We start from the raw sequence: 21,208 nt of genomic DNA, 5'->3' as shown, positions 1-21,208 counted from the left end.
GCCTCAGGAAGAAAGGTGGAGGTCAGAGGTCAGAGGACTGGGCATTGGTTGTCTTACAAAGCCACCTGGGAGTATGAGTAGCCTTTCAAACTTAGTTCATGTATTTCTTCTATAAAAATATTTTAAAATGAAAATGTAAGAAATAAGTATATATAATATAGTTGGGGCTAACAGTAAAATCTATTAGGATCTGAAATATGTATTCTTCCTACTACAAATGCTATTTAGTGCAACTTGAAAATTACTTACTTGTAATTATTTGTAAATCAGCTTAGGAGTGCTATTATGTGTTTTTTGTTTGTTTGTTTGTTTGTTTGTTTCTTCACTTCACTGATTAGGTTAGTCCAAAGAGGAGATATATAAACACATGTAGACCTACATGGAATTTATATACTTAAACTAATTTATATATTTTAAATAAGGTATGAGAAACTTAAGAGACTTCCCAGTAGTGCTTGTTTATTATAATAAACATTTAATAAGGTAATTAAATATAAAGACATCTATTTCAGCATGATGAGATGGAAATTCGGTTACATGGATTTTCTGGAAAAACATATATATGATCGTTAAATAAAAAAGTTATGCCCAATTACAATGATAGTAAGTGTTGAAATGATCAGTACCTCATAGGACTCATGAATAGTTTCAATGAGTGTGTTTGTGTCTTGGTTAGAATGCACTGAACAGATATTCTAAAGTACAAATCTTCACATATCAAAATCCTAGTGAAAACGAGAGAATGGAGCTATTTCTAGATACAATGGCGCTTACCGTTACTGATTACAACAGCAGAATAACCATTCAGAAGCAGCAGAAAGCCGTGGCAGATGGAAGAAAAGAAGATAGCCTTTCTGCTGATGAGCAATTCCTGGATGAGGACTCTGTCAATCATCCAGTAACCCAGTGGTTCTCAACATTCCTAGTGCTGCGACCTTTTAATATAGCGCATCATGTTATGTTATGGTGACCCCAACCATAAAATTATTTTCGCTGCTACTTCATAACTGTAATGTTGCTACTGTTATGAGTCATAATGTAAATATCTGATGTCCAGGGTAGCTGAAATACTATCCACAGGTTGAGGACCACTGTGCTAACCTGTAACCTTGGCTTAGAACCTGAAAGGCAATGAAGGAAAAGCGTGGAATACATTAGACAAAGGGTAGTATGAAAGACAGAAGGAAGGAAAAGTCATGCTGTAAAAAGAATAAACTGAGTGAGAGAGTGACCCACCCAGGGGGTCCAGGGACAAAAGGATCAAGACACAGACTGATAGAGAGTCCACCCCACTGGCAGTGCATGGCTCTGGGGGAGAGCTTTAGACCAGTGTAAACACTCAGGCATGTTGTTCATCTAAACGAGGTTTTACCAATTTGCAAGGTTGTGTCTTTAACGTTTTACTCTTTTACAAAGCAGGGACGAAAACAACAACAATGATGGTTTTAGTTTTCAAAGTGAAAACCTAGTCCTAATTAACGTTTGGAGTCTGATTTTCGGAGACTCCAGCTGGGGACTCTAAGGTCCAGCCCTGACCCGAATGGGACTCTGGACAAGCCGAGAGACATGCCTGGGTTTTCAGGCGGGTGCAGATAGTGCACAAAACTGGCAGAGAAACTCACAAACAAATCTCTTGAGGGGATTGGAATTTGGCAGCCAGTGAGCCTGGAAGACAGCTCCAGCTTAAGCTAATTTCCAATTCCTCTCTGGATTTTAACACGTCTAACACATCTTTAGATTTAGAGCTTCGAGGACCTACAGTATTCCAATCAGAAAGTAGTGACTGTCGCTGGTTTCTAGGACACTGCTTCCTCAACCCAAATGATCATTTTATAATTCCCTTCCTCCCATAGATTCTCACAGACTTAGCAACAATTTAAACTAAGCCCAGAGGATGTATCTTCTGAGCAAGAAGAAAGATTAGTATATCTGGTTTTGAACAGCTGAAATAAGGCAACGAGAATTTTGATTTCTGGCTATTACTTAAATAACAGCATATACATAAAGAGGAAATAAGAGGTGTTAACTTCATCATTGCACTGTCCTAGAGTTGGAATAAGGCGCCCTATCTTGTATCATAAATACAATTTATTTATTTTTTCTTTCTAATGAGGATTTCATCAAGAAAGATGGCAGTGAAAGTGCTCTCTGAAAGTCAGGAGCAATTTCCATGTGTCCTTTTCTAAGTCCCTAGCGGGCTGTCTTAATACTATCAAGCCTTTGGCATTTGGGAAGAGTAATTTGTGCTACTGGTACTGAAAAGCACACTACTGCACACTAAAGCACACCGGTAATAGTGATAAATCTAACAGATAGGAAGGAGTGTGTGTGTGTTGTGTGTGTGTGTGAACAGGTTGCTCTACAAAGGCAAGGGGAATGGAAATGAGAGTAATTTTGGACACTTGGGGGATACTTAGAATTGACATGTCCTCCAAGCTACAACAGTTCTGCCGCTGTTATCCCACACTATACCAGAGGACCTTAAATCTGAGTGTGCAAGTCCCCTTGGGTGTTTGGTAGGAGTGACTACTGGATCTTGGTCCCATTCTCTGATTCAGTGTGGAAGAAGATTTCCCAAGATGTTACAAGCTCTTAGCTGAAGCCGCCCTGTGCATCTTGCATTCCTTCATCTAGATCACTGGTCCTCAACCCTCCTAATGTTGTCACCTTTTAACACAGTTCCTCATGTTGTGGTGACCTCCAACCATAACATGATTTTCACTGCTACCTCATAATTATAAACTTACTGCTATAGGAGTCATGATGCAAACCCTGGAGGGGTCGAAACCCATAGGTTGAGAACTATTGCTCAACCTATGGGTTGAGAACAGAGAAAACTCTCCCTTGCTTTCCTAGAGGTGGTTCTAACCTGCTTTCTCTTCTGCTGCCTTAAGGAATGTGGCATCAGTTCAGCCCTGGGCATTCACAACTTTTAGAACAAAGTGTCTTTACATTTACAACTGCATTGAGAGTGAGGTTTTATTTATCCACAATGGAGGCTCACATGTTCAAACAGGAGGAACCAAAACACACATATACATGCATAACCCCACATACATATACATCCATGTACGTGCCTCATCTGATCCTAGCAAACAGTCTGAGTAGGCCTGCAACATTTCTAGCAAAGGAGCTAGAAACGCCCATGATTCATCTCAAACAGGCCAACCTATTTCTCGCCTTCTCCCTCCTCTGAGTGTCTCCTTTCTGTGTTTGTTTGAAGGCATTTTGTTCTCCCAAGTAAAACACAGCCCCAAAACTTGCACTAGCTAGTCAGATTTCAGTTGCTTTCTACCTCTTCATGGTAGCGTATCTTTTTATGCTTCCTTCCTAAGCAAGGAAAAATAGTGAATAAAGTATTCAATTTTTATGCCACTATTTTCCACCTTGTGAGCTGCATAGTGGCCCATGTGTCCCATGGATTAAAGCACTACACAGTGCCTGGGAATGATCAAGAAGCACAAAATAACAAGCACAGCTAACAGGAGTACCATCTGGAATATAAATAATAAAAGAGAAGAAAAGCAAAGTCCAAGACAACAGAGGAGAAAGAATCCAAGGAACGGGATGGCAGATGGAAGGAATTAGTGATGGAAGCACTGTTGGTATTCACTTCTGAAGGTGTAAGAACAGTCCTTCTTCCCACCTATATTTCAGTCCTGCAGCCACTATGGTGAAGCTAAATTTGTCCCCAGGGTCTTGTTTTTCTACTCCTAATTCCCTCTTATATAAATTTCTATAGAGAGAATATTTAGGGTAGTGACAGATAAAAGTATTTCACCAGCTACTTTAAAAAAATCGCAAATATATTTACATCTAGCCAGAGTGCTAGATTTACAGAGAAATGGAATACCAAGCCATCTTTGCTGTTTGAGACAGGAGAAAATATTTCACCCTGTCAGAAAGAGAGAAATATAGGCCTTTAAAACTCTGGAAAGACTAACATGCCTTTTAAACACTTCTCTTTATAACCTTGTATAAAGGTTAACACTTCCAGGTTATTCCTGGACAGATTTGCTTTAAATAGCTCACTCAGTGTTTATATTCATCCATTACTTCTTTTCTCTTAGGTTCTCGTAGGGCTGACTTAATTCTTCTCTATATGAAATATTTCATGAATGAAAGTATTTATTACATTAGTCATTTTCCTTCTTACTTTAAGATTAAATATAACCCACTTATTTGGATTTCCCCTCAAAATTATCACTAGCTAGATTTTTATGCCATTTTTTGTTACGCTCGACATGTTCTGTATTTTCTAGTAGTTCTGACAGCTAAATCTAAAGAGAAAATAGAAGCAGATCAATGGTAAGAAAATGATAAAATAAGAAGATTCTCAAGTTTTCTGCTTTTGCTTACACTTACTTGAGTGGTTGTTTTTACAGTAGAAGCATCCTGTTCTGTACCCCAAAATAAGCCATGGTTTGAGGGAGACTGTTGTTTTTGTTTTTTATTTTAAGGCAACTATTATTTTCAAGCAAACCACCCCTTTCTAGCTTATAACTATTGTAGTCTTGACATTTTTCTGGCAATGTTTTTAAGTTCTAACCCTGACCTTTTCCAGCTTTATTTCGAGTGATTTCTTCATTTGTTTGAGAACTCCTAGCAGGTCATTTTGTCCCAACATGTTAGCTAAATAGGATGTCTGCACTCATCTTCCCATGAATGAACTAGCCTGACCCTGTGATCTCTACATGCATCTGAAGACCACCTAAGGAGAAGTATCTGAGGTATTTTGTCAAAAGCAAATTCTTGGATTTCATGGCAAGTGTGACATATATATATCAGAACCCTAGAGTCTGCATTGTAAAGCAGTTACCCTCATCTAATCCTAAGCATGGTTTTTAAGGAAACTTCCACATGAATCCACTCCCTAAGAAATGTCTGAAAGACGATACATCCTGCCTGTTCCACAGCACACACACTCCCTTTCAGGGCACTCTGCAGTGGCAATGCTAAGATGCACTTCTAGGACTACAACAACATATCTGCTAAATTGAAGAAGTGGCTTTTTTTTTTATGTCTCTGACAAATCTTTTGTCATGGGATATGACATCAGTCAAGGAGATTACATTCCTTATAAATACAAGTCTTGGAAAAATTCTTCTAGAACTCCCTGTAGTGGAAAAATCAGACATGTAGGCATTTTTGGTCAGTCCTTCTGCACCCCTCCCCCCTTTTAAAATGGTATATATCATTAGGTTTTCCTTCCACTATTCTGATAGCCTCTCATGTCTCTAAGTATATAAAAGTGATAAAGTGTATTACTTCAGAGTCTTAGTAAATCTAAGGTCCAAAGAGGTGAGTTAAGCAATCTTTGGCCTAATCTTATTCATCCTGGCTTGATTTCTCCCTCTCAATATATATGTATTTGATACATAGGAATGACCTCTTACCACCTTGTGAGAATTGATAGAAAAAGCACAACTACCACTCTCAATAACAGAAGCTATTCAGTACTAGTGGCAAATGGCAAATGAAGTTTGGTCAATCCTTGTCAAATATTCAGTGTTTGCTAACAAACACACGGCAGGTGCATACACATTCTTAATCATGTTCCAACTTCCATCATTGTATCATAGACTGAGTCTTCTATTACAGGCCAATACCAGGATAGAGACATTAAATAAAACTAGAGCTGTGTTGGACTTGTAACAAGAAAGAGCAACATCTACAAGTTATCACACATAACCTACATTATAAATAAGAAGACAAGAAGAAACAAGAAGACTTCAGTTCTGAAGACCATATGAGAGAAGAGTTAGTGACTGCAATGTGGACCCAGATCTATGTAATAGGCAAAAGGTACCCCAAATAAAGTAGGTTTGGTGTTACTGTTCACTGATTCTGCTGAGGTGAACCTCAGTACGTATTTGGAAGGATTGTTTCCATTGTTCTTCTGAATAGTGATTCTGACAATTATTAGAGATAAATTTTATCTGCCTAATTTAAAGGCTGTGCAAATGTAAGTTTTGAGAAGTTAATGACATTTTCTCACTAAATGGCTAACAGAGTTTAGAATTAGGCTTGCCTCTGCAGCACAGATTTTCCACTTCTTTCTATGCCATGCTTCTTTCTGCAATTGCAGAGCCTTCTGATTCCACTCATGATGAAGCTTTCTTTCTCTACTTCCCTCTGTTCCAGTCCAGCCTTTGTTCTACTATTTTGTTTCACAGTGGACTGATTCAGGTTTGTTTGTTTGTTTGTTTGTTTCAATTTAAGGCTCCCAAATCAAAGTTCTGTTTCCGTCTCTCCACTCCCTTTCTCAGAAGGACACCTAATAATATTAGATTGGTGTCTTTAAGAGATAATAGGAGAGTGAGCAGAACACTTCCCTTTAAACTCAGGGATTCAGAGCTTACACCTACTGGATAAGCATGAAATAGTGTTCTAAGTGGCATGGTAGGCTTCCATAAGGGCAGGAATAAGAATTTATAGAAGAAAGGCCAGTTAAGATGTTCTGAGACACCAAACAACCATCAGAGGCTTTAAAATACCCCAAGAACTTCAACTGACCACAGTTACCCATAGTTTCCTATAGTACCATTCCTTGGGAAGTATCACTACTAACATTATTTGGCAGCTTATACAATTCCTAACCGTGTTCACCTCACCTGAAAGAGAGTCAGACAGGTGCTATGTATAGCTAACAGGTGTATCAGAATTTGCACTTAATTTTCTCTTGTGTGTGTGTGTGTATACGGTTCATGTATATGAGTATGAATAGGCAATACATGCCCTGACACACATGTAAGGGCAGAGGACAACCTATGGTGCTGGTTCTTGCCTTTCTGGCTTGAGTCAGGGTCTCTTTGCTGTTCTGAACTATAACAGCAGGAATGAAGACCCATTAGCATCCATGGACTCTTCTGTCTCTGCCTCTCCTCTAAGCAGAGGGGCACTGGAGTTCCTAACATGTACCTGCATGCCCAGCTTTAGGTGGGTTCCCCACATTTTCATGACAAGTGCTTACCCAGTGAATCATCTCCCCAGCCCATGACGAATTATTAAAACCAAGCCAAGCCTAAACAACAAGAACAACCAAAAAAGCTATAAGAAGCAGTAAAGACTTAAAGAGAGAATCAGACACTATTCCAACCAGGAGACTGAAGAAGAACTGAATGGCCTTACAGAGATACATGATTACAGCAAAAGCAAGCCAAGGAGTAGGTCAAGGTTAATCAGTCTATATGAAGGACATTAATAAGTTCTGTAGAGACATAACAAGTAAGTATGGGTCCTTATCTCTAGCTGCAGTTCTCAAACTGTGGATTGCAATCTCTTTGGGGATGCAAAGGGTTCTTTCACAGGGGTTGTATATAAGATACCCTGCATATCAGATATTTACATTATGATTCATAACAGTAGCAAAATTACAGTTATGAAGTAGCAATGAAATGATTTTATGGTTGGGGATCACCACAGCATGAGTAATAATTATATGAAAGGGTTGTAGCATTAGAAAGGTTAAAAAACACTAACTTAAGTGAACCTAGGACTGTGAACTTGGGCAAAACTGAAAAATAGTCCTTTACGAAAGAAAAAGAAAGAAATGGATAAAAGAATGATGAGACAAAGAGATGGGGATGGAGAAGAAGGAAGGGAGGTAAAGGAGGGAGGAATGAAAGAAAGGGGGAGGAGTGAAGGAAAGAGGGAGGGGATTTGTTTTAAACATATTTATTTTATCTGATATCACAAAATTCAATGATGGAATGAACATTCGGCTCAGTTTATTACTTTACAATGTGGAGAGAGCAAACATTTTTGTCACTCTATTTCTCTGTCTCTTGATCCAACCACTTACTTCCTTCTCCTCTTTTCTCCCTTTATGCTAAATGGAATGTTATTGAACAAGGATTAGACAGAATAAACATCATTGCCCTACCAGTTATCACAGAATATTTGTAAAGAGTGATCTTATAGGCAGTAACTAAATCGATTCATACTTTCAATCCATAAATCGAGTTCCAGGTACTGTGTTGAGTAGCTAATGTACAATAACCCAAATGCCAATGTTTTCAACTTAAAGGTACCCACAATGTGCAAGACCTCAGAAAAGCCAACGTTTTTCCTAAAGTGATAAGTGGTTAAAAAAAAAAAAGTACCAGAACAGTTATATACCTTATCTGGGATTAGGGGTGGGGGGTGGTAGGTGGGTGCTGAATATTAAATAACCCAAATAGAAGAAGTGCCTAGGGAACACACTGAAGGATCTATATTAGTTAGCGTAGTGTAGAGACTCATCACAATGGTACTACTGATATTTCAGACATCATAGCATTTGGCTGCCGGTGGCCCTGTGCACAGTGGGAAGCTCAACAGCATCCTGGGCTTGTACTCTTTAGATGGCAGTAGCTCCCTCCACTCACCTAGTGGTGCCAAATGGTGAGGTGTGGGGTCTAAAATTGATCTCAGCTAAAAACCACTGGCTTAGGGAAATGTAAGAGGGGTCAGGAATGCAGCTAGATGTATATGAAAGTACCAGGTCTGAAATAATAAGGAACGGAACTGCTACATCCACAGATGAAAAGAAAAGGGGGAGGTTTATTTATTTATTTTAAGACAGAGCCTCTCTATGTAGCCCTGGCTGTCCTGGTGCTCCCTATGTAGTCCAGATTGGCCTTGAACTTGCAGAGACCCACTGCCTAAAGATTAAAGGCATGACGTGGGTAGGATTTATTATGCATAAGACATTAGATGATTTCACCACCCACGGCATCTCATTTATCTTCAAAACTTTATGATAGAGGTTGCATGAACACTTTTTTTTTAATCATATTAAACCTTGGTTGAAGGAAATGAGGCACAAAGCAACTCTGGGTGGTGAGTCGCCCAGTAAATGGAGTCAATATCTAATCCCAGGAGTAGATCCAGAGTGCAAAGCCCATGCACATTCTAGAATGCTCTAGGACATAAGGCTTTTCCTGTCTGAGCTGCAGAATGTATACAGATGGAAATAGACATGGGTCTACAAGAGAAAAGCCTTTTATTATATACCCACTCACTACAGACAGAAGTATAAAAACAATAGGGACTTCCCAGGATGGTTTGGGGAACAAAGAAAGGACAATAGAGAAAATGCTGTGGTAGCAGTAATGGCTAATAAAGTAATTGTTGGGTACAGGTCTGGAAGGAGAACCGATAGGGATCTACTATAACGGCTCATATGGGAGCAGACTAGACTCCAGCGCAGATGGCAAAGGGAAGACGAAAGCAGTAGAGTGACTCACGATCTGCTGACAAGCTGATCTAATGACTGATTAGACACAATGGTCAGCTGTCTCCAGGAGACTTGTGGCTTATGCATCCCACTAGCACTCCATAGGAATGTCCTGTTTTCCTTAACTTACTTTTTCCCCCCATCTTCGGGGTTTATGTCTAATTATGTTGCGATCATATGAAAAACACTGTCCCTAATTTAGGCTTTGATCATTCAGCTAACCTTAATGGACTGGCTAACATATAGCAAACGTGACAGCCATAAGAACGCATTATGACACACAGTGCTTTATGACTGTGTTTATTCACCAACTCCTGGAAATATCTCCGTTGTTCGTCTGTTAGTTCAGATCAAGACTCTGAGGTTCACATCGCTAACTTAGGTAAAAACTGAACCTAGAGTTATCTGACCTCAAAACTTTTCCTCCCGCCAGCTTGCCATTTCTCATTCATTTATAACTCATGGAATACAACAGAAAAGTACAACAGCAACAAAAAATTAGGTCATGAGGGCCAAATTCAAGAACTAGAAAAAGGAAAATTGAAGAAAGAACAAACTTGGACTACAGATCTATAGTGCATGTGCTTTCTACAGAAGAAAGGGGGAATACAAATCTTAAGAAGATGAAGTTACATTGACAGTTTTTGTTTTGGTCGTTCTGGAGAAATTCCTGAAGGTGCTCCTTAAAGAGTGTGAGAAACACAGAACGGTAGAGAATTAATGGCAATAGTGCTGTGGCACAGAGAGGTGATATAAGTAATTGGTTCCGTTGGCATATTCCATAGGCCTGGGGCAGTGAGCCTATGGGTAAGGTTACTGCCTTAAGTCACCAGAAGGAACACTGCACGAGGCACGCTTGTACAAGGCTGAGTGGCGTCAGGAGACACTTTAGACTAATATTTAGTACTGGGTTGCAAAATGAAGTCCTGTCTAGATTATGGGTCACAGAGTATTTAATTTCAGCACAGATTATACATTGTGCTTTGCAAAATTTCTCATCTAGCAGGCCCTCTGTTTCTTGCCCCTGGGTATGTTTTCCCTCCATCTGCCTTTGGTGCTAACATGTTTAACTTTTTCCAGTAAAGTATTAAAAACCGGCCAAGTTGCATCAGGAACTTGCCAGTTTCACCCTCTCTTTTGTTCCTCATTTTCACCTCTTCTCTCTGCATTTCTCACTACTCACGCCTCCAGGAATATTCTACCCCTCACCTATGCTCTCTTCTCTTTCCCTCCCTAACGGTACTTGTCACTCTAATTTGCTCTGCTTTATCCTCCTCCCTTTAAATGGACTTTCTTCTCCTTTGCATCTGTTTAAAAAAAAAATAAACAGAAACAAATAGCCAGCTTTTCACCTCTCCTAACCCAGAGAACCTGGGAAAAAAACAGGCTAGATTATTCATGGTAGTATAGGGTAATCAGCATGTAAATAAGGTTATACAGAACTATTTCTGAGGCTGAGATGGCTTAGTCAATGAAGGGCTTGCTTGCTGTGTATGCATAAGCACCTGAGTTCAGATCTCTAGAACCCTTAAAGAGCCCTGTAGAGCAGCATGCACCTGTAATCCCAGCATCTAGGGGGCAGAGGGAGGAGGGTACTTGATTGGTTGATTAGGTCACACAGCCTAATCAACCAACTTGAGGTTCAGTGAGAGATTCTGTCTCTAAAAGTAATAGGAAGTTACTGAGGAGACATTCAATATCAATCTCTGTCCTCCATCTGCTTGTATACCCAGATGCACATAAGTATATGTGTATGGTGTGTGTGTGTGTGTGTGTGTGTGTGTGTGTGTGTGTGTGTGTGATACATACACACATATGGAGTGAAGAAGGAGGGAGGGAGAGAGAAAGGGAAGGAGGGCAGGAGGGAGTAGAGGAGAGTATACTTATTTATGGACAAAGAAAGCTTCATCATGGGGATGCCCAGACTATTAACTGCTAGTCTCCTCCCAAGGGTTGGGATAGTGGTTCTTAGGCTTGCACAGTGGCTTCCAGAGTCCCCTGCTTGTCAAGATATAGATTGCTGCCCCTGTGCAGTTTCTAAAGCAGTGGGTGTATAGTGGACTTAAAAAGCTACAGTCTACCAAGTCTCCGGGTGATGACAAAGACACTAGTCAAGAGCCACGCAGAAACACAGGCATGTCAGAGGGTCTGTGACCCATGACAGCAGTGTGTGAGGGGAAGCAACCAGAGAGAGGAGAGCTTCGTTTCTCATGGAATCCTCAAAGAAACTGTAGCTACCTAGGAAGCTCTGGATATTAGATCATTCTAGAGGGCACGCTGAGGTACAGGTCAGGGGAAAGGATAAGCATGGAAAGCTCTGTATTGCAACCTTCTGGAAAGCACTGAAGCCAGCCCCAAGCCCTGACATCCACCCTCCTACTTGTGATGATGCATAGAAACAACAGAAGGGAACTCTCAGGATCTGTTTGATCTCTGTCCAGATTCCCTAAGTCCTCTGTCTGTTTATCTCCCTCTTTCCCTGGCCTCCTCTCTCCCCATCACCCCCTGCCCAGTGGATGATTCACTGCCTCCCCTTGTTTCCCCACCCCACCCCACCCCGCCACCATCTGTTTTTCTAATGATGGCAGAAGATGAGCTGTTCTGTTGGCCCTGCACCATAACACAGCACACTCCACGCTAGCATTAGCCCTCGTGTATACTCAGAATGCTGTTTTATGGGTATCTTTCCCCCATCAAGTTTTCTCTTTTCTCTTAAACCCCACCCTTTCCCTCTCTCTGGTCTCATGTGGATCCCGGTTTCCCAGAACTAGATCAAGAGACTCTGAGATACAGAACAGAGGACTGACATGCATGCCTGCATGCAGGTTGGGTGTGTTTGAAGGGATTGTTGGAAATCAATGGCAGTTAAAGGCACTCTCTTTAACACCCTCCAAGGAGCCAAAAATATCTGGGCAGTGCTGCAAAGTGGCTTTTTTACTTCCAAGGGGAGGTTTGGGTGAATAAATCTGCAGTGACTGATGGGTAGTGGAGAAAGCCCTGAGTGAGTGAAGTCCTGAGCTTATGTGTGCCGTTTACGTGGGAATGGCCACTCAGTGGGGTGGCAAAACCTTCCAGGGAGGACCAAGTATGATGTCTATGGCCTGCAGACTGCTCCCCTACGGAGACTACTCCTACTGAGGTTAGCTAAACCTGTTCCCTTGATACAGCCACCTATCATAAACTCAGCTTCCTTGTTCAGTTGCAATAATCCCACCTCTGTTGAACTCTATATGAAAAACACTGAGCTTCTCAGGGTGTTACATTTCCCCCAACAGAGTTCCTAGCCCACATGATCCTGATTTTTTTGTGCATCCATGTGTCTGTCTGTGTATCTGTCTGTCTGTTTATCTGCCTGCCTGTCTTTTCTTCACTCTTTCTCCATGTCATCCAGGACCTTTCCTAGAGCTATACTGGACAGGGCAGTACCTGACTAGAATGTTTGTGTTTGCCACTAGCTGTTCCTAGGATTGGAGTGCTTACATAATAGGCTATGTGTGTACCCTCCTTCTCAGTATCATTTTCTCTAGGCAATGCTCCGATTCATTCTAGACTCTTCTGTGTAAGGTCAAAGAAGTCACTGCACCAGAAATGACTCGCTGACAAAGAAATCCACCGTGGAGGAAGGAAGGCAGGATTTGCTCTTTACATAGAAAAGATTTAGGTCAGAGCACTCAATAGTGGGATATTCGTCTACATAGACATTTGCATAGATACCTGTATGGCCTCTCAGCCGATGCAAAGGAGGAACAAATGACCACAGGAAGACATGAGCGGTGTGACAATAGGAGTAACGTCTGTTCTGAGATTATACCTGTTATACAAGTCCAGCTAACCATGGCCACAACTTCCATACAGTCTTCTTTTGTGAAAAAAAATAAATAAATCTTTGCAAAGAGAATGTTTGCATTTCTTTTAAATTTGGAGTGTGTGTACGTATGACGTTTTACATATGAATCTCGAATTTGGCTCCTCCATACCTATAACCCTGGCACTCAGAGGGCTGAGGCAGAAAGATTAGCACGAGGTCTAGTCTGCACAACAGTGGCTGCACTGTAATGCCCTGACTATATAAGTATGGCCACACACATGCACACGCACATACAAACACACACACACCAAAGTCAGCTTTAGGCACTTTGCTGGCTGAACAAAATTGTCTCTCGTAAAATCCTTATTTAACTAATTTCAACCAAGGCATAGTTACAGAATCCCAAAGCCCTAAATAATTCTGGCTTGCCTTTTAAGCGACTGAAGACTTTACTAAAATAAAACGGAGTTCAGAAAATAAAACGGAGTTCAGAACGTAAGTTTGAGATTGGGAGGCAACGACATGCAAGAAACCAAAAGAAGAAAAAAGGGATCAGGAGAAACGGGGTCTTGGGTTGGAGGGACCCGGGTGACTCAAAGCTCTCCACATGGGGAGGTCAAGCCCACATACCTCACATGACTGGATGCAGTGGATCAGGGAGGGATCTGGGTGCCACTGACGCCTGCCGGTACACACAATGCTCTGAAAAAGAAATAAAGGGGACAGAGACATTAGGTCTGTGGGGGGTACGGTTACTCCCATTCTTGTTCCACCATCCAACCCCAGTGCTTTTGCTGTGTGCGTGGAAAGGGCCTGCCACTAACCCTGCTGGGTAGTAGGAAGGCCAAAGCCCTCACAGGAGGAACTTTGTGCCACTTTTATCTTCTTCCTTCCCTAGGGTACCACAATTTTCTTAGTACTCTGAGTGTCATAGCACTGACCACCCAGCAAAGAATTGCCCCATGCCAGGCCTATCACCAGGGGTATAACCAGGATCTTGCCCAAACTGTGAACTCTGTTAGATTGACTCCTGACTGCCTCGCCGAAGTAGGCCAGTTCCTCGAGTTTCTCCTCCACAGAAACATCTTGCCAATCTTATGGGTCCCGCTATCCTGTGCGGCAATTGAAGACAGCCTCTGCCCCCAAGGAGGCCTTTGAGATCACCATGGAGGATTCCAGGCTGGCTGTCCAGGTAGCAGGTATGTCTCTGTTTTAATTGATACAGCGGCCACTTGGTTTTAAACTTCCTACTCAGATTTAGTCTTTTCGGATTTCTGTGAAAGCTACAGAGTCTGCTTTTGCTTTCCAAATAGTCTGGCTTCATAGTAACTCTGGGTGCAAAGGATGAACACATTGCTTGCTGATTATACTAATTTAGAAACTTGAAAAAAGAAAATGTTTCAATTACCTGAGTTGAGTCTTTTAGGTTCAACTCTGAGCCTAAGAGTCTCAGGCTCTGAGGCTGAGACACAATTACCTGTCATCCTGAATTGGTTTTAAAAGTAAAACTCAGACCTTGCTTTCCCTAGAGCTACTAGGTCTCCTGCTGAGATGGGTAAACTCACAGACAGGTTTACCTTCCTGGCATGTCTGCTGTTGAGACAGCAAATGTACAAGCAGGCCTCACCATTTTTCCAGATTTGGTAGGCCACCTGCTGGAAAAGACGAACTTGCACACTAGGTTCAATGACAACAAGCTCAAGCTATCATACTACTCTTACTGACTGAAAACTTGCTTTTTATACTATTGCCCCTTTTAAAAGAACTTGCTTGTCAATGACCGCTCTCAATAATCGACCACCTATACTTCATGGTAAATTATTAGATGTTTCTAAATGAAAGAGAAATAGTTTAAAGTTGTGTGGATCTTGCTAAAGGCTAAGAAAAATGATTTAAGGTGTGTAAATGCACGTTGTGAAGGTCTGAGGGAGTGATTTAAAGTACGTGAAAAATGAGCCTTACAGATGATACATATGATGTCAAGACTTCAAAAATTCAAGGTTTAACATTGATAAATGGAGTTCCGGGGAGTTATTAATCTAGCTTTGGCAAAGCAATGGCTATTATTATTGTTACAGGCACAAAACTGTAAATTTCCTTCAGTGGTTTTCTAAATATAGATTTAAATGTGCTTCTCATTGTACTAGAAACATCTCTGTCTAATCCATATCTGCCTAGTCCTATGGAGAGAGGGAAGAGTGTGCTTGCTTTTACCCAAAACCATCTTTTGGGCCCTGAAGATCTTCTTCCCTGTTGTTCTCTTTCCTGCCAAGAAATTTCTGTCCCATTACAAATGAATGTTTATGCCTGTTATATTGGTAATGTCTCGGGCTTCATTTTGTTGCAGCTCAAAGACATGAGTCTACTCCAACTGTTTGCAGACACTTGTTACTACTTTCCTACAATGTGGATTTCAGCAAAGATTACAGACAGTGATCATGCTAATACCGTCTCTAGTCTGTATCTCTCCAGCAGATGTACTCATCTGACAGACACCATCCAGGATTCAACTGTGACCCTGCAAACTGTGCCCAAATCTGTTTGCCTAGCTAGGGCCCAGGTGGTCCTGCAAAACCAGCAAGCCCCGGACTTCTGAAAGCTGATGGAAAATAGTCCCTCGTGTTAATCAGTTCAGCCAATGTGGATGATTCTTGTCTCTTCAGGTTGGGTGAGCATAGCAAATGCTTTTGAGGAACTTTCCACAAGTGTCCTGTCATTGCCTGACTCCTCTCCCATTCCCAGACTTCCTGGACCACCATGATGTCACTCCCCACTCCCAGCTGTGAAGCAGTGACAGAAGAGATGAGTCATAGCTTATTGCCAACAAAAGCCTGGAATGTTAGGTCTCAGGCAGAACATATGCCCAGAAATAGCTTAAGCTGGACTATAGAAGGGCTTTTGGAGGTTAGATAAAGCAGGATTCCTCAGAAATTTGTGAAATGAATTCCCATCTGCCAAAAGGAGTCATTTCTCTTTCCCCTGAAAAAGGAGGACATATGGGTCTCTATTTACATATACCTGTGGCAGCTGTCAGCATATCAAAGTTTGTGTTAGCCTCCAGGTGTCTACCTCTCCTTCTGTCCCCTTGACTGACTTCTTCCTTCCTATTTCTAGCTTTTTTTTTCTTCAGATATACCCTGAACATGTACATGTACATTCATGTGGTGTGTTATTTTCTCAAACTGTTTATTGACTGCTATAACCCTTTTAATTTGTATTTTAATTGTAATTAGTATTGTTTGGCAAACAGTCTTAACTGCACTTTTTGTATAGTTTCTAGGATGTTGAATGCATAGTATTCCATTGCTTGGGTGCACCTTTAAATTATTTAACCTAACCTACACCGATAGTCAAGTCTGCTATTCTCATTCCTTTTGCTATAACTAAGTATATTTAAAATCCTTTCATATATGCAAATGTAAGACAAATTTGTAATAGTGAGATTGACAAAACTCACTGATTTTTAAATGTTAATTCAGTTTTCAGAATAGTTCAGACTGGCATACCCCTTTAATCTCTGTGTAAGTTGCTAAATGGATAGTACATCTGCTGTACCCATCCTAGATGCCAAATCCTTGAAAAAAAAAAACAAAAAACAAAAAACGGGCTGTTCTTCCCGTCCTTTTCACCTCCTAAACACTGACCAACTGCTAAATGTAATACTGGGTTCTCATTTTTCTACCTCTTCTGGCCTGGGAATGTCACCCATCCTACAAACACAACCCTTATCTATAAAGATAAGCTTATCTTATACGAATAGAATTACTGGTCATTGATAACAACACAATTGCAAAGTTTTTCAAAATCATGCATGCTGGAGAGGCAAGAAGGAAGTGAATCAGGAAGAAAACAGTGAGTCAAACAGGTAAGTAATCGCTCCTGGAAGACACGAATTTGATTTTCTTACTTTCTGGAATACTTTAGGCAAATTTCAAATGTGCATTATAAATTTATATATTATATATTACATATTACATATTATATATTTCATATTATATTACATATTATATATTATTCATATGGTTAATCTATGCAGAATAATAGAGAAATTTTTTCTGCTTCACTAGGTCTTTTAAAATTATGTTGTTTCCAGGGCACAAATCAATATAGATCCCTCCAACATAACTATCCTTTCTTTCTCTCTATTGGCAACACCTATTCTGAATTTCCTACTATTTCTATTCACTAACATGCACTACAAGTCTTACTCTCAACTCTTATGCTATTAACAGCCTATGCTATCAGCTTCTCAGATGAGCCGATAGTGAACAATGGTGCACCAAGGAGTAGATTCAAGCTTTCCAAAAGAAAAAAAAAAAAAAAAGTCTACGTTTTACATTAAAAAAACAAATAGCTGGCAGTTTTTCTCAGTGTTGGGACATTTGAAATCCAATGAAATAATAAAAAAAAAAAAACAAAAAGGAAAAAGAACAAAAAAAATGAGAAAACAAAAGGGAAGCAGACAGGGATATTTGGGTGGGATCATTAAGGAATCTTCCAATGATCATAAAGCTGTATGAATGCTATTGCTTAGTGATTTCTTCTTGAACATGAAAAGACCAACACTTTGCCAGCCTTAGGCTATAACAGAAAATTGCCCAGTTTGTTTTTGTTGTTGTTGTTGTTTTTAATTCAGGAAGTTAATTGGCAAAATGGACTGCTAATTATATCAGGCTACAGATTCTGCCACCACCCAGGTTTGTGACAATTTTCTCATTGCTACATATGTACATGACCCCGAATAAAGCAATAAAGCATAGCATTGTTCTGCACATCGTCTCAGTGACACATCATTGTACCATCAAAAAACAATCTAGTCACAGTGATTCACTTCCTTTTTGAAGCTCCAATATGCATGGTTTTGAAAAGCATTTGCAACTGTCTTTTTATCAATGTTTATTTTTACAGATAAGGCCTGTGATTATGGGACAGATGACTTTCACAGGCCAGAAGATGCAAAAGAACGGGGGGGGGGGGGTAGGGGAGCAAGGTAGTATTGCACTTAGCAGTTGGCCAGCGCTTATAAAGTGTCACTTATTTGAAAGTCAATATAAAAAATAGGACAGGAACACCAGACCATATTTTCTCAAGGATTTAGTATCTAACATGGGTACAACAGACATATTACTCACTTTTAGCAACTTACACAGATTAAAGAGGCATGCCAGTCTGAACTACTTTAAAAACTGAATTAACATTTAAAAATCAGCGAGTAATGTCAAATTCATGCATTTGCATATATGGAAGGATTTTGCATATACTCCGTTATAGGAAAAGGAATGAGAATAACAGAATTGACTGTCCATCTGGGTTAGGCTAGGTATGGAGGAACAGTGATACCAAGAAAGGAGGGTATGACTATACGCTGAGAAGTCACAGTTTCTGCACAGTAAAACATCTGCCCCCATCCTCACCCCACCCTGTTTCTCTTTTGCTTTAAACTATTTTGTTTATTAAAAAGAAAAAAGAAAACTACTAGTCCTTTCAGGATTAGTTTGGGAAACCAAATTAATTAATTTTGGTTTGGAAAGCAAACCAAAATGAAAATGACAGGGTCTGATGTCATGAGGTTATTGAAGAGCTGGGAGGCTGACAGGGATTTCAGGGAGTCTTAAAGTGTTTCCAAAAGTATCCAATGTAGTTTTGGGGAAGTCTCACTAACTTGTACCTGATTAACACATACTTTAAAAATAGAAGGGGAAATTTTCTTTGGTCTCTGAAGTAGGGATTTATGAGACAAAATAATGCGGGAGTGAGAGGCTATGATAGATGCCCTTGCGCTGTTGGAAGTTATCACTTTGCTTTTCTACAGCCACCGTGTTCACTCCACAATCATAGAAAAAAAATGACACTTGGATGAAGAGTGAGGTGTCTATCTACTCTGAGAACCCCCTGTGCTCAATGTGAAGTTGGGATTAGCATGACAAAGGAAAAGAAAAAAAATCAAGAGAAGAAAACAGAAAGACTTGAAAATAGCAAAGTATTCTTTGTCTGCATTAGTTCGTCCCATACTCTCAAGTAGCTTGGAGACCTTGGTCTATTGCGAAGTGAAATCAGATTTCAGGAAACAGCAGGCAGAAGGCCATTTCTGGGTGTTAGGCATGAACTACAGTATTAGCACTGACTCAGCACAAAGCACCCTGCCTGTTCTGTCAGATCCCACTGCCTGGCTACCATCTCAAAGGTCCATCTTGGAATTTCAGACTCTGGCTTGCTGCCTCCCACAAAAAAACATGTTCTTGTAAAACTAAAATGCCAGTGTGTGTGTGTGTGTGTGTGTGTGTGTGTGTGTGTGTGTGTGTGTATTTGTCCCATAGAACTAGGTGCTACGGTTTTTACAGAGATGGAGGATATTTTGAAGGAGTAAAATTTATACTAAATAAGTTCAAATAGCATTTAAACTTAAGAAATATCTACCAGGATATCTACTATGTTGTGTGTTTCATGTGTGTTTTTCCTCAACTTCATAAGAACACTCCAAGATAAATAGTATTTCCTTCCTTTGAAGGGGAGCACACAGAGACTCTGAGATCTACTACCTTACTTTCTGTTTGGATGCCAGTTGTTCCTTGGAGGTATTTGTCATCAAACCCCCAGACATTGTAGGTCGTAAGATATCATTCTTTTAATAAAATGAATAATACTCTAAAATTCAGGTATTATTTGCAAGAATAAAAACCAATAGGCCCTCTAGAGAAGGAAAAATAAACTACAGACAGCTAAAACCATATTTCACTGTTCTCTAAAAGCAAAACAAAACAGCAAAGTCTGTCATAAAAAAAGAAAAGTAATGTTATAGGGAAATATCTCTCTTTAAATGGTTTTTCTTTAGATGTCATGATAAGGGAAGGAAATGTATGATGGGTGGGTTTTGTGATTGAAAAGAATGACCTATTTTCTGTTTGACAGTAAAACTATTCCAAACAGACAGATAGAAGGAAAAAAGATTGCTATGGGTGTGATAAAACAGAGACTGTCATACAATTTGGATTCAAGAACATTGCTTAAATACTTTCTCCACTGCTTCACAACTATGAAATTTTGAAGAGATTACCTAGCAATGTATATGTAAAATATAAATAGTAAAATCTTTCTGATCTTATTCATTAGTGATGAGATTCAAATCACATATATATGTATGTGTGTCTATATATCTTTACATATATAATTACACATGTGTAATGATATAAAATCTTAATCATGTATGGACATTTGGAGACCAAGTGTTTTTTAAAATGAGCTATCACTCTTGTTAAAAAGAATGAAGTCATTTGAAGCAGAATTGAAAAGCATATAATTTAATTATTTTCTTTGTAGTCTTGTTGGATGCAAAATGATTTGAAATATGATAGACAGCAGTGAGTTCCATGAAAGAGGCAACAATTATTTGCTAAACAAATGAACTCTACTCAAAGTAGGTGTTCTTAGAACTTTAAGAAATTATGCTGTGATTATCTTATTTGTAAGGGTAATGACTTATTACACTTGAGGTGCTCAGTGGAATTTCTGGGATGTATGTAATAAATATTCTTATGCATTCTGAGGCATCACAGCCTTTAGGAGGATACACTATCTATAATGTATATACTGCCCAAGTGATTTGAAAGAACACCCAAGCTGAAGACTGGGTACAATACAGAAAAACCTCCGAGATAGTGAATTTGGGTTACAAGGTTTTACTCAAAATACGGGTTTTACTTAACAGAATTGCTTAGGTCTTTGAAGTATTTCTTCTTATTTATGAAGACAAGGTTAGAGATGACACCCCTCACGAACCTCCAAGTGCCATGAAATGACAGAATCCATGAACCTGTCAGTGGCTGGAATGTAGTCTTATCATGGATGACTCCAGGAATAATACACTGATCATTTCATCATTCTCATAAGGCCCATCGAGCTTTTCTTATTTATCTTTTACAATACCGTTCGAATTTCCTAAATGCACCCTTGAATGCTTTGTAAGCCATGCTCCCTGATATAGCATTAATGGAAGAACCGACAATCAGTAAAGAACCTCTCTAACACCTTGCTTTGCTCCACTGTGGTACTTACTGTTAACCATTGGATTGTTATTTGGTTTGATTTTATTTTGGTGTAAAGGAACCTGATTTGTAATTCAGAAACACATAAACTATTGTTAATTATGCTTTTAACTTGTGAAATTCTGACTGCTGTATAAT

General features: G+C 39.8%; 1 protein-coding gene across 1 annotated transcript in view; it reads right to left on the bottom strand.

Moving 5' to 3' along the window:
- Nucleotides 1-21,208, bottom strand: part of Pappa2 (pappalysin 2) — a 237,996-nt gene that overhangs the window by 30,454 nt on the left and 186,334 nt on the right. The window contains exon 20 of the mRNA XM_055624540.1: nucleotides 13,659-13,730. Coding sequence (XP_055480515.1) covers nucleotides 13,659-13,730 — 72 coding nt within the window. The remainder of the gene's footprint in view (nucleotides 1-13,658; nucleotides 13,731-21,208) is intronic.

The sequence above is a fragment of the Psammomys obesus genome, unplaced genomic scaffold, assembly GCF_907164565.1.
Source record: "Psammomys obesus unplaced genomic scaffold, mPsaObe1.curated_primary_1811, whole genome shotgun sequence".
NCBI classification, from domain to species: Eukaryota; Metazoa; Chordata; class Mammalia; order Rodentia; family Muridae; genus Psammomys; species Psammomys obesus.
The sequence above is the reverse complement of the archived record's forward strand: the minus strand, read 5'-3'. Positions and strand labels throughout refer to the sequence as shown.